We start from the raw sequence: 14,305 nt of genomic DNA on the forward strand, positions 1-14,305 counted from the left end.
CCGCGCCTGCAACTTGGCTTCATCCCAGAGGTCGCAATCAGGTACCCGAAACCCGTACCCTACCCGTACCCAGCCGGGTACGGGTACGGCCGGGTACGGGTACCCGTTTGCGACCCTGGTGCGGCCGGGTACGGGTACGGGTAGGCCGTGAGTCACTGGTGAGTAACCGTTTGTCACTCATTTCCCAACGTCTTGTCTCTTCTCTCAATTCAAGTTCCTAGAATCAACCCACCCGCGCCTGCAACATGGCTTCATCCCAGAGGTCGCAATCAGGTACCCGAAACCCGTACCCTACCCGTACCCAGTCGGGTACGGGTAGGGTACGGGTACGGCCGGGTACGGGTACCCGTTTGCGACCCTGGGGCGGCCGGGTACGGGTAAAGAATCAAAACCCGTTAGCGACCTCTTCCTCCAACACGCCACGCGTTGATGAATAGAACTGGCTAAGCGTCACATTGGCGGAGCTGTGCGAGAGCTTCCCTAGATAAACAAAGGACGTTATTTCATTATTATTGTTGTGACATACAGCACCAACATATCCCGTGTCACGTTACCCGCACCCCGATGTAACTGAGAAGAAAAGTGCGCATTAGCCAATCGATGTCTCCGCTGCTTGTTACTCCCTCTGTCCCCCGAGTAAATTCAACGCGTGCGAGATGAACGTTGATCGTGGGCATAGGACGAGAGGGACCAGGGTTCAGCTCACGGACTTCGATATGGGGGAAGGAGTTAGCGGCGTGAGCGGCTTCGAAGCAGGAGGAGGAGGAGGGCGATCCAGGAGCCATAAGGCCAGCACAAGAGAAGGAGCGACCACCCCCGCAGGCGCGCTCACGAGTGAAGGTTGATTTGGAGACGTGGACGAGGCACGGTCGCTGAAACAGCGGACAACATCGTGGAGAAGAAGAAGAAGAAGAGAGAAAGGGCGAATTGATTTGGGATAAGGTGGGTGCAGGAGCGCAAGTCGATGGCAGATGTTGAGAGAGGTAAGGCAATGTGGAAATTGATCACAGGCCGTACTGTGGAGAACGTGGTCTCGCTCCAATTAAGCACGGTTTACGTATGTACGGTGCCAAGTCGAAAATCATTTCAACAAACGTGCAGTACTAGCCAAGAGTCTGCCCATGGCATTCTGCGTTCGGTTTTGGGTTTAGCTTCGAAAGCCACGGGGCTGCAATGCGGATTAAGTGGCTCTAAACACAGACACGGGACATTCATTTAAGCTACACGAAGAAGCAAAACTCACCATCCCCAGTCCGAGTCGAGTCAGAAGAAACCCTGTCAGGTCTGAGGCTATGCATTTAAATTTTGTGATTTTTTTTTGTAATGCCGTCGACTAAAGAAGTCAAACGTCGAGTCTAAACTTTGCTAAATGTTCGTGCGAGAGGCCGTGCAATATTTCCCCACCAGTATTAAGAGGTCAGCCAATCTGTGAACTCGGTAGCTATTTTCCCTACATACACACATATCATGTATTAAGTTACTAGCTGTACTACCCGGCTTCGTCCGGGACTTGGATCCATCACGCCGGGCCGCCTTTGTCTCCCCAGTGGCGATGTTCACACACCACAGCAGTTACTCGTTTTGAGGCTGAGTCGACCATCGATGATTCTTCATCGATTATTCTTCATTGATGATTCTTCATCGATGGTTCTTCATCAATGATTTTTTCATCGATGATTCTTCATCGATGGTTCTTCATCGATGGTTCTTCATCGATGGTTCTTCATTGATGATTCTTCATCGATGGTTCTCCATCGATGATTTTTTCATTGATGATTCTTCATCGATGACTTTTTCATCAATGGTTCTTCATCGATGGTTCTTCATCGATGATTTTTCATCGATGATTCTTCATAGATGTTTTTTCATCGATGATTTTTTATCGATGATCCCTCACCGAATCCCCACTTTGTTTGACAACATATTTTCGTGACTGATCCCGTGAACGGATTTGATTCACACTTGCACGAGCTAACCCCGTGTATCGAAGTCGCCTCGACAATTAAACAAACAAAAACGCCATTGCATTCAAAGTCACCATCGTATCCCGCACCTCCGAGCCGCACGGTTGGCTACGCACGGCGCGCAAAAAGTTCAACAGACGGTGCATACGCAACTACGGCATATCTTGGCATTTATCGTTTGAAATTAATTTGAGAACGGACTAACTGCAATGCGGGCGCAGCGGTCACGAGTCAAGGGAGAGCAAAGTGCCCAGCCCGAGTGAAAACAAAAAAAACACGAAACAAAAATCCACCTGTGACGCTAATCGTCGTGAAATACCGCAAGGGTTTCCAGCAGGGCCCCCTTTGGCATCGATTTGTTGACACGGAGCGCTTGACGCTCATCGCACACAGCCCAGGCAGGTTGATCTGTGGGAGCACAGAATTTGGTGTTGCCGTAGAGATGGTGCGAGTCGCGGCGGGAGGCGGGGGGGGAGGCTGCTGTTGGGGGAGTTCTATGTTGTTTGGTGAGCTGCACATCATTGTGCAGCTGTTTACCGCGGGCAGCTAGCAAGGGCGGCGGTGGCAGCCGCAGCGGTGACAGCGGTGACAGCAGTGGCAGCAGTGGCAGTGGCATCAGCAGCAGTGGCAGCAGCAGCAACAGTGAAGCAGTGGCATCAGCAGCGGTGGCAGCAGCAGCGGTGACAGCAGTGGCTGTGGCAGCAGCAGTGGCATCAGCAGCAGTAGCAGCAGCAGCAGTGCCATAGTGACAGCAGCAACAATGGAGCAGTGGCATCAGCAGCAGCAGCAGTGGCAGCAGCAGCGGTGACAGCAGTGGCAGCAGCAGTGGCAGTAGTGGCAGTGGCAGCAGCAGTGGCATCGGCAGCAGTGGCATCAGCACCAGTAGCAGTAGTGGCAGCAGCAGTGGCAGCAGCAGTGGCAGTGGCAGCAGCAGTGGCAGCAGCAGCGGTGACAGCAGTGGCAGCAGCAGTGGCAGTAGTGGCAGTGGCAGCAGCAGTGGCATCGGCAGCAGTGGCATCAGCAGCAGTAGCAGTAGTGGCAGCAGCAGTGGCAGCAGCAGTGGCAGCAGCAGCGGTGACAGCAGTGGCAGCAGCAGTGGCAGTAGTGGCAGTGGCAGCAGCAGTGGCATCGGCAGCAGTAGCAGTAGTGGCAGCAGCAGTAGCAGTAGTGGCAGCAGCAGTGGCAGTGGCAGCAGCAGTGGCAGCAGCAGTGGCAGCAGCAGTGGCATCAGCAGCAGCAGCGGCTCCATGCGTGGTGGTGACTTCAAGGTGCATGGGGTGAGAAGACGTTCTCAATGGTCGTTGCCGTTTGCCAACGAATTTTTCGGGTGAGATCGCGTGACAAACTCTTCGGTATTCGTGTTGCTTTTATTTTTCACTTATAATCGTTATCCTCACAAGGGGAATTAACGGTACATTGTAAAGTACGGGTGATGTTTCCAGACTTGAATAGAGCAAAGGCACCGTAATGTGTGTGTATGTGTTATGTTTCTATATGTTATCTGGATATGTTATGTGCTGCTCATTAGCGGTAGTGTAACGGTCAGCGCGCTCTGCTACGAATCTGGTGACCCGGGTTTGATTCCCGCTCGCGGCCACCAACACCAGTGACGATTATTTGAACCGGTCCTGGGCCTCCCCTAGGTCGACTCGGCCTCAAACGAGTACCTGGTGCGGTGTGTAAACATCGCCACTGAGGAGACGAAAGCGGCCGGGCGTGGTGTTGGCCACCCACCCCCTCGTGTACTGTGCCGGCCTTCATAGGTGCTCGCTAACAGCACTTGCCCCTCCAGTTTGTTAAGTCTATACGGGGGATCTTTGTCGTTGTCTTTGTGCTGCCCATCAGATGTCACGTGAAGAACCACTTCTGAGTGCCTCCTTGAGTTTGGCCATTTCAACATCATACTTTGTTAGAATGTCCGTACATTTGTTTTACTGTTGTACAGAGCAGTTCTCTGTACTCCACGGTGACAAAACGCTGTGTGTCGTGGTGTCATGGCGTGGACATGACTTGCAATCCATTATCCAATCTCGAGTTCACCGGTTCAATCTCCCGGTGTAGCCATTTGTAAACAACTATCTCTGTCCCCCCCCCCCCCACCGTGACTCTCCACCAATTCAGCAGTGCCACAGCACAGAAACGTTGAGTGGCAAGGTCACGGCTAAGTTGACCAATTTTTACATGACACGCTTTTGATTAACTCATTCTGTCTGTCGTATCCTCAAATCTTGTAACTCAATTTTAACCCACTTCCCAATGTGGTATCGACTGCAAACTTGGTATACTTGTGTCATACTGATGACAATACTATATTCTGTCATTTTAAAAAAAAACCTTATTTTTTAGATGTTATGTTTCCGCTTGGGTCTAATTGTCCACGGTCAACTGACGTTGGCTTTAATTGCCCACGGTCCCTTACGTTGTGGCAAGCTTCGGGGCCACTTCCTGGAGTCGTGGAGTTCTGCCATTACAAGTCCATTTCATAAAAGCGTGTTTTAAAATAAGTTTTTACAAATATTACTTATTTTTGTTCTACCCGCTAAAGACAGGGCCTCTTCTCTAGAGCTCCCTCCAGTGGTGACCCCTCCCGACAGCAGTGGCGTGAGCCAGAAATTGCAGGGCTGCGCCTTTACTTGGTGGCAGGGGGGTGGTGGCCTTTTGTTAACCAATTGAGCCACAATTTGTTTTGCTGTGATGGGTGGTGGAGGGTTCCTAATGACACAGATTTAGTCAGAGAATTACAGGGCCCGAGCTAAACATCAAATGATGAACTCAAAACATATTTTGAACCAGAATACTGTATAAAATTATCTTCCTGCGGGAGAATATTAAAAACAATTGAGTCTTGCATCAAAATTTTTCGTCCTGAATTGCAAAAGTTTATCAAACCGCAGTGATGTGTATGCAGTATGGAAATAGGCTGCTACAGTATTCCATTAATCCGAGTCAAACCAGCACGTGGTAAGTTAAATAGCAAAATAATAAATAGCTTACAGCCCTTGTGTCAACCCACCGCTGGATGAAGGCCTCCCTCATGCCATGTCTGATTGGTTAACCACGATTTAAAGCTTTCGTGACTGCAGGGATTCATCTTCTTGGTTCTTTCGGTAAAGTCACGTAGAAGGGAAGTAATAAAATAATAAAAATAAAACATAATAAAATAATTCTCACGACGTTTCGGCCACAACGCAAGCAGCCGTCCTCAGGTGAAGAACAGGTCTGTCGATAAGACAGAGTCTGAATGACACGTCCTGGGCTTGGAGCGTCTATTTAAGCTGGGAGGGAGGAGGAAGAGCGCCTTGACAAAATAAAATTGCATATGAAGAGGAATTTAGCATATTTATGGGAAATTCAGCAATGCGAATAGTGCTAATTGTGAAATGCGTGGGAGGTGGGCGGGGGGGTTTTCAAAGTCATATTATGTCCATGCATTATTCAGGATTAGCAGCATCAAAGGGAGGGGGTAGGGGTAGCAGCTACTATTAACATTTCTTCCCTTTATTAATGCGTTGTGGCCGAAACGTCGTGAGAATTATTTTATTATGTTTTATTTTTATTATTTTATTACTTCCCTTCTACGTGACTTTACCGAAAGAACCAAGAAGATGGTTAACCATGCTTCACCACGCCGGTTCCTTGCAATTGGGCCCAGGACCGGTTCAGATGTCACCTCGCCGCTGATGATAGCCATGGCTGGGAATCTAACTCGCGTCGCCAGGCTCGTAGAGCAGTGCGCTAACTCACCTCCGTGCGATTGCTCCAACCGCACACGCTACAAGTCGTAGCCATCTAGCCGCGCACTGTACAGTACTCTTTACATAGTCAGGATTTGCAGTGCTTTAGGTACACCCTGACACTGGACGTGAGTATTGTAAACTGTGGTTTTAAAAATGCGTAAATCAATGTCCTGTGTGAAAACTTGCAGAGACACAGAAGTTCAACACGTGGGCCTCAGACTATACAATGCAATACCTCTGTATTTCAAGACGCTGTACCGACCACGGGGAGAGAGACACGCAAACTCCAAATACACCGGCGGTCAGGGTCTGGATTGAACACTTCAATACAATACAGCGGATAACTCCATTCCGAAAGCTTCAATTCGCTCACCTGTCCCCCAGTGTGCAGTTTTTTCTCAGCCATCAACGGCCAATTCAAGTTTCACTGCACCTTCATTCTAACAATAATGCACTCACAGTGGGATGTAGTCTACTCCAGGAATAACAAAAAAAAACATCAATTTGAAGAAGCGGCGCGTGTTTTTTTTTTTTGCCTATTTGCGAGACCACACAGCTTTACTGTGCTCGCCAAAATTGTTCGAGATTGCCTGTGGATGCTCTTCGAGGTGGTCACTCGGTGGCCTGACAGCAAGCACAGGCCCTCCTGATTGACCCGGCGGGCCTCACGGCACTTCTCACGCTCAGCGCGTGTGGTGACAACATATGAGTCCGGTCATGAACAATCCCAAGCCTCGGTGGGGGGGGAGGGGGGGGAGCTCTGTGTGTGCCACAGTGGTGAGATGTTGACTACCTCGCCTGGTATACAGGAAGTCGTGGATTCGATCCCAACCCTGATGCCTGTTGTACATTTGGAGTCTGCGTGTTTCTCTCTCTCTCTTTCCCCCCCGTGGCCGGGTGGATTTTTCCCAGGGGCCTCTAGTTTTTCCTTCCACGTTTAGAATCAACGCGCGTTTAGAGTAGTTAGCTGCTATACATTTCCACGTGATAAGCCACTTCGTTGAGCTATCATTTTTGGCCAGGTCGCTCCTGAAAAAGAGCCATGTAGCTCATTGGGCCTTACACGAGTAAATAAAATAGTAGAAGTGTCAGCGCTACAGTCCAGGCCAATCCGCGTGTGACAATCGATGGTTCACAATTTACACGACTTACATGCGAATGATTTCAGATGCTGCCGCGGTCGTACCGGTTATCGGACTGCACTTCATCGCATGCCAAATCCAATATTTTGTTTCTCATCAACCTCGCCCGCCACGTGGTGTCCGGAGCGCCCATCCCGGCATCCTCCCCAACTCCACTGGCGTCAATCTCTCTCTCGCCCTCCCTCTGCCTTTGTGTTTACTGGCATTGTCCACCACTCACCAACCCGCCCCCCCCCCGTCTTCTCTATCTCCCTGTGCCGCTTGCCATATTCCTCATGGCTGGGGCTTTATCCACAATTGATAGGCGGGCGCCACAATTTGTTTCTTAATGCCCTGCAAAGATTGCTCGCTGCATGCCAATTTGGTACGCGTTTTTTTTCATAATTTCTGACCTGGTTCACTCCTTTTCCTCCCCCCTCAACCATCCCTCCAATGCCCCACACACCCACTCCAAGGCAGCCCTTAGTTGTACTCATCAGTACTGTATTGTGCTGTATATCCCATTTGTACCGTCCTTTGCGGTTGCACCCGAGTCAATAGCTGCATGGCTCACAGGGCTATCCCTAATAAATGAAACTGAAAACTGAAACTTTGCTACTGCCACAATTGTTCTGTTTTGTATAGTTTCCACTGAATATATATGTACGATCTACAGTGCTTGTCTTGGGACTGATTTTCCTATTTGCCGACACATCTGTGTCTCTATCCACACGAAGGGCATTACGTTTATATGCCCCGCAGAGAGCATTCGTTGCATGGCCAAATCCAATTTATTTATTTTTTTGGAATTCGCAGAACTGCTGTAAAACCAGGTTTCAACGCGACGGTTCTGCTTGTGCAATAATAATTTACGACCGCGCCGGCAGCATGAGATCGCGGGCACTTGTAAAGCGTGCTGTAATCGCTGGTGGATGCCTGGGATTGAGCCATCCGTGTCGGCTGAGTGCTCCGACGTGGCATTAACCCCTGGAGCTCTCCGAGACACCGTCTGCCACCCAGTAATGTCTTTGTATCCAAGTTCACGCGAGCATTTGTGGAGTGTTTACCTTGCTCGGCTGTTCTGAGAAGAGTATGCCCGGTCCTTCCATCTTATCGTGTAAATTGCACATTTGCATAAAACCAAAACAAAATATTTCGTCAATATTTATTTACAATGATTGGCCAACTATCATAGTTCAAATATAAGAGCGCACACCGTTTCGTGGACAAATATTCTTAGAAATGTATAACACGCAGTTGCGTATTCTATGTTTGATGTCAGCAATACGATCGGGAGCTAAATGCCATTGTCGAGGTCTGCTGCTACCACGACGAGAAGGCTTCAGGAGAGAGAGAATGAGTTGGTGTCGTTTCGCTCCTCCTCCTCCTCTTCTGTTGACGGAGTGCAGATCAAGGCCGTAGCCATGGAGTCAACATTGGGGGGGACCAAATCTTCCAGGGGGTGTGGGGCTCCCTCCCCCCCAGATTAAAAAAAAAAAATCTAAATTTTAAAAGAATTTCCTGCCATTTCCTGCCCGAAAATATAAAAAAAATCACTAACACATGGGATGGACGTTTTATTTATTTTTCACAACAATGTCTAATAGTGTATTGTATTACATTGCTCTGTTTTTTTTATTTTTTACCTTTTCTTGTTTCATTGTATGTAATGGCAAAGATTAGGGATTAATAAAGTACAACCATAACCACAATCATATATACCATTCTAGTTTATAGATTATATATATTGGGGAGGAGGAGGAGGATGCAGCGAGGTTCAGCCGCGCAAATGTCTCTTCCTCTCGTGTACAGGACACTACATTCATTATATTTTTTGTTAGTCATTCTATGCATTTACCGGACAAGTTACATTTAACACTAGAACGTATTACTACGGTAGATTGCGTTCCAAATTCTTGCCTGTTCAATGCTTGGGTTGACGTATAGGGTAACGTACAGCAAAAGGATCGTGACCCAAAGTCGACTTTTCCCCAACGTGCCTCTGAGTTTCGCGGATCGCGGATTTGCCAAATTGCGGACACTCTCAAGAGCGCTACGGGAAAGGTTTTGTCGTATTTCATTTCAAATGGCTCTCAACCACTTCGTAATAAAGCTGGGTGAGCTACGCTCAATTTGCACGTGCTGTTGTTTGCACTCAGCATAATTGAAAGGCAACGTTGATCAGCTGTTGCGTGATGCTTTGAACATTTAATCAACGTCTGTTTGTTGTATTTTTATGGAAAGGATGAAAAAAAAATAGTATAGCCATAAAAAAATATATAAAAGTCCCAGCTGGTCAGGTGACATGCCCAAGTCAATTTGTCCACATTGTGTCGTATTGGACATGAGCGGCTCGGTCGAAATCGATAGTTAACGTCCATTGATCTGGACTCAATGTTGACATCAAATGTCTCGGCTAACTTAACCCCTACCCTGCTCTCTTTATCACTACGTCAAAATGTAACCCTGACATTGCCGGCTACTCAAGAAGGACGCTTGTGTTGCGCCTGGAACATCGTGATTTTATTTAGTTGTTTTCATTTATTTTATTTTTTACCTACGTGACTTTACGGAAAAAAACCCCAAAGAGTAGGCTACTCAATGTTCCAACGTAACCTCACTAAAGCCCAGCAGCAGCAGTATAAATCTTGCCGTACACTCCAGATGAGACTTAGAAAGCCGAAAATGGGTCCAGACTTTGCCCGTTCAAACAAATGCAAACGTTTAACCAATCCGCACACTGCCTGCAAACGATATGCCACGATCAGTCTTAAGCGTGCCTGCAGGCAACCAATAAATGTAAAAACACACGAGTCAAAAGTTCAATGCAGGCAGTGGTGATATCAACTATTTGAACAGCGTTTGGCAACGGAGCTGTAAACGATGTATAAGCAGTGGATGTACAACATGTTTTTTACCTTCCATTCTTTGGGAATTTCCCACTGGCATATTTGAACAGCTCTTTACACGTTTCGTTTGTCGTTCATCCGCCGCACCTCCGATTAGCACAGTTGGCTACCTATAGGGACTCCTCTACTTACGAACAAGTTAGGTTCCAGAGGCATGGTCATAAATCGATTTGTTCGTAAGTCCAACTTTAGGGGCCGTCCATAAATGACGTCACGCACCTAGGGGGGGGGGGGGGGTCAGACATTTGTGAAGATGCGTGACGAGGTGGGGGGGGGGGGTTTGAGAAATGTGACGTCACATCAAAATGCGCAACTTTAAATAAATATAGACAACACGTTCTACTGAATTAAATAGATTTTTAATAAATGTTTTCTCCTGCAACATCAGAGTGCAGCGCCACATTAAATACGCACTACAACGACAATAGTTTAAAGCGATTTGAGCATGTTTTATTTTCAAAATGGAAATATGGTTTGAGCTTTGTGACGTCATATTTGAGGGTGGGTCTGACTTTTTGTGACGCCGTGTGACGAGTGGGGGGGGGGGGGTCAAAAGTCGTCCAAAATCGCGTGAGGTCATTTATGGACGGTCCCTTACTCCTGTCGATTCCAAACGTGTTGTACGACATAGACACTGAACATGGCTTTAAAAGTTGTATAATATCCTGTAGATGTAGATGCCACATGTTTTTCACGTTCTGTCACCACCGCAATCTATTGCGCGGCAGTTGAACTTACGACTCTCGGTCTGAATTGGCAACTGGGCGTACGGACAGGTTTGTTCGTATCTTTGAAAGGCCGTAAGTCGAATATTTGCAAATAGAACATTCCCTGTACATGCATAGTGCAGCTGCTTCATGTGCTGTAACACGGGTACACGTTTGGTACATGCGCACCGTACCCGCTGCACGTGTTTTTGGTGCAAGGCCGTAGCCATGGAGTCAATATTGGGGGGAACCAAATCTTCCAGGGGGTCTGGGGGTCCCCCCCCCCAAGAAAAAAAAATCTAAATTTGAAAACTAATTTCCTGCCATTTCCTGCCTAAAATATAAAAAATTCACTAACACATAGAATGGACTTTTTATTTTTTACAATAATGTCTAATAGTGTATTGTATTACATTGCTCTGTTTTTTTTTACCTTTTCTTGTTTCATTGTATGTAATGGCAGAGATTAGGGATTAATAAAGTACAACCATAACCACAATCATTTAAACATAAATATATTTTATAGCAATATATTGGGGGGACATTTTGAGCTATATTTGAATATTGGGGGGGATATGTCCCCCCACAATATATATTATAATTACGGCCTTGGTTTGGTGTGTGTGTGTGTGCGTACCTGTGGTGTAAACGTGCACCAAGCAGGAGGGGTGGAACAATTCACCCCACTCCTGGTAAATTGGTGAATTTCTACGTTTAAAAAAACCTGCATTTTTATTGCGGCACTGCCCTCAATGGCAACACCCGCAGCGGCCCCAGGGGTGACGTGAATTCATTACGATGAGTTGAAAAACACCGAATCAAATGCATGCAGCAGGTGAATCGATGCATGGTTCCAACTCAACCAAACATAACCAGCACCGGGGATTAAGCTTGTCGGTGTTAATATTTCACGTCGAAGACACTAATACGTCACTGGTAAAAAACCAGACTACCGTGCTATGAGTATTATGGGCAGGGCACGGTGCACACACGCCTGTGATTCAGCGCTTTTTTGGAGGCCAGGCATTGGTGACTCAGATTCGTTCAACTCACAAACCCACAAACCCGCAAGGTGACCGGGAGGCAGTAGCAGAGCAAGTGGGTTCACGATCCATCCGTGCGAACATTTTCTCCGCCTTGATTTGAAGCTTTCGTGACTGCAGCAATCCATACTCTTTGGTTCTTTCGGTAAAGTCACGTAGGTAGAAAATAAGCTTTTAAATCAGTCTGCCTCAGCAACAGACCATGCTTTCTCACCTGATGACGGATGCTTGTGTTGCGCCCGAAACGTCGTGATTTATTTTATTTTATACCTACGTGACTTTACCGAAAGAACCAAAGAGTATTTTATTCGCCGTGGACCGGTTTCTTTCCAAGCGGCGAGCAGAAGAGTGATTGAAGTGAAACTGTTCAACCCATCGTACCCAATGCAGGAGGACCCTTCTGAGTACGAAATATGCAGACTGAATGAGGCAATCCCTGGATATGTGCATGACATTCGTATTATCATAACGCAATGTATTGTTGTTCACCTTCCTGTCATTTCCCGCACCTCCGAATAACACTATTGCCTATGTACGGTGGAAATAAGTTCAACAAACATACATTCTTTAGGTCTGTTTTTGTAAATTGTAAAAATTACAATACCCATTGATCATTTTTCTTACCCAGATATATTTGGCAAGAGTACTCGTGAATCTCAATGTCACTCATTTCAGTGACGGGTGTGAATGGTTTTATTCTGCACACACCTGTGGAAGAAAACTCAGCCTCAATGATGTCCAATTGTTTTTAAATCCTTTATATTAAGTTCGCTTGCTTGCTTAGGACCGTGCAAATCTTTTGGTCGTTTTTTAACCCACTTCCCGTGATCCAATCGAGCTGACATTTTCCACGCAGACTCGTTGTGCGTGACAATTAATGTTCGTGAAATTTTTTTTCCAAAATTTTACACTTTTTAGGACAAAAATATTATATTTAATTACCAATTGCTTAATGGTGCAATGCAATCATCTGACCCATAGGTGGCAGCCATCTCAAGCCAGAGGACGAGAGGACTCTAGCCGCCACGCATATAAAGGATTTATAGTGAAAAACTTTGTTTTTACTGGTATACTTATTTTCTCTTCCAGGCACCATCGGCTTACCCGGAACGGCAGAAGATGCACCCGAGCGACGTGTCTGAGAGCAAACGAATGATTATGAACGACAGTGCCAGCGCTGAGAACAAGTGCTTGTACAACGAGGACATTCTTTCAAATATAATGCCTCCCGTACTCTTGCTGGAGTTTGTCTTCGGCCTGATGGGCAACCTGTTCACCATCTGGATCACGTGGTGGCACATCAAGGTGTGGAGCGGCTTCACTGTCTACCTCTTCAACCTGGCCCTTGCCGACTTGCTCTTCGTCGTCCAGCTGCCGCTGAGGATCGCCTACCACTTGCGCGTCAACGACTGGATCCTGGGAGAATTTTCGTGCGACCTCATGATAACGCTCTTCTACACCAACATGTACGGCAGCATCTACTTCCTCACCTGCATCAGCGTCGAGAGGTGGCAGGCGATCGACAGGCCCCTGCACTCGCTGGCCCGAAAATCGCCGGGCCGTGCCACGATCATAAGCCTGGCAATGTGGGCCTTGGCTATTATACCTCAAATAGGGATGCCGTTAATCTTTGACCTCATCCACGACAGTAGCAACAAAACCAATTGCCTCAGCTTCAACCAAGAAGGCGTCATGCTAGGCTTCGGAATTTGGAATACCGTGGAAGTGATCATCGGATTCCTCATTCCGTTCATCATCATCATCTTTGTCCAAATAAAAATCACCCACAAGTTGTTGTGCCCAAGCATGAACCCTGGACTGGAGCAGATGCGAAAGAGAGCTTCGCGCTTGATGATCATAATCCTCGTCATTTTTGCCACCTGCTTCGTCCCCATTCACATCTTCCGCGTTTTCCTCGTGGCGGCGAAACTTTACCTGCCCAAAAACTGCGGCCTCAACCAGTTGGCCTTCGAGGGCGTCTACTGGAGCCTGCTGCTTTCCAGCTGCAACTGCTTCATGGATCCGCTCATCCTCTTCGCGTCAGGCAACCGCTTTCGCAGGGCGGCCGCGTTGGCGGTGAGCGCGTGCGTGGGGCGGACGCGCGGCGCCGCGAAGGGACGAACGACGTCGTCGACAATAAACATGCACAGCCTCGAGGCGAAGGAAAACGAAAGCGGCCATCAAGGCGTGCCGGGTTGTTGATGGGGCCGTCGGCGTCGACGGATTCTAGCGCCCAACGCCGCGTGCGGGCGGAGGCAGGGATTCTGGCGATGGGCCGTCACGTCTGGGCAAAATGGCATACCGAGGGAAGGTGTAAATGCGTCATTAAACCCGCCACCACCCGACACAACCAAGTAGTAAGGTTTGTCACGTAAGCAGAACATGCCAATTCGTTACTAGTACAAATCTGGCTGTCGCCTGATGAAACTAGTTGTAATTACTGGCGAAACGTCGTACTCAGAATGTAAATGTTGTGGGTTTGCTTTCCAACACACCGGTGTACTGTACAAGTAACGAATTGGCACGTTCTGTTTACGTGACAAACCTTACTACTTGGCTGTGTCGGGTGGTTGCGGGTTTAATGACACGTTTAGATTTACACGATCTAACCCCAAAAACCTATATTATGGATGGTATTGGTCCCAAAAGCCTACCACGTGTTAAATTGAGGAAAGGTGGTGGGAGAACCTTGCAGGAATAAAAAGGCGACGATCCGGGGTGAATTTGTGACGAATGACTGTAAGCGAAGACAAAGGGTGATACGTTTGTTTGAAAAACTCGGGTGCAATCGTTATGCACAGCCAACGATAATAGGTGTGACTCT

At 47.6% G+C, this 14,305-nt stretch overlaps 1 protein-coding gene across 2 annotated transcripts; it reads left to right on the forward strand.

The window, feature by feature from the left end:
* The first annotated feature begins 347 nt into the window (after window positions 1–347).
* On the forward strand, window positions 348–13,851 carry LOC133355898 (P2Y purinoceptor 1-like). 2 transcript variants are annotated; one of them, XM_061573315.1, is made up of 2 exons: window positions 348–942; window positions 12,571–13,851. In XM_061573315.1, exon 2 carries the CDS (start codon window positions 12,601–12,603, stop codon window positions 13,681–13,683), a length of 1,083 nt encoding a protein of 360 aa, XP_061429299.1. In that variant the 5' UTR covers window positions 348–942; window positions 12,571–12,600; the 3' UTR covers window positions 13,684–13,851. The 2 variants fall into 2 exon arrangements, with proteins under 2 accessions (XP_061429299.1, XP_061429297.1); XM_061573313.1 differs by lacking the exon at window positions 348–942 and adding an exon at window positions 3,154–3,291.
* Window positions 13,852–14,305: the final 454 nt, after the last annotated feature.

The sequence above is a fragment of the Lethenteron reissneri genome, chromosome 52, assembly GCF_015708825.2.
Source record: "Lethenteron reissneri isolate LAM-NWPU_2019-01 chromosome 52, ASM1570882v1, whole genome shotgun sequence".
NCBI classification, from domain to species: domain Eukaryota; kingdom Metazoa; phylum Chordata; class Hyperoartia; order Petromyzontiformes; family Petromyzontidae; genus Lethenteron; species Lethenteron reissneri.

Coding starts and splice junctions, on each gene's coding strand:
- LOC133355898 (XM_061573313.1), top strand. CDS start 3,259: ATGGTCGTTGCCGTTTGCCAACGAATTTTTCGG. Junction 3,292..12,570: donor TTTGCCAACGAATTTTTCGG/GTGAGATCGCGT, acceptor TTTCTCTTCCAG/GCACCATCGGCTTACCCGGA.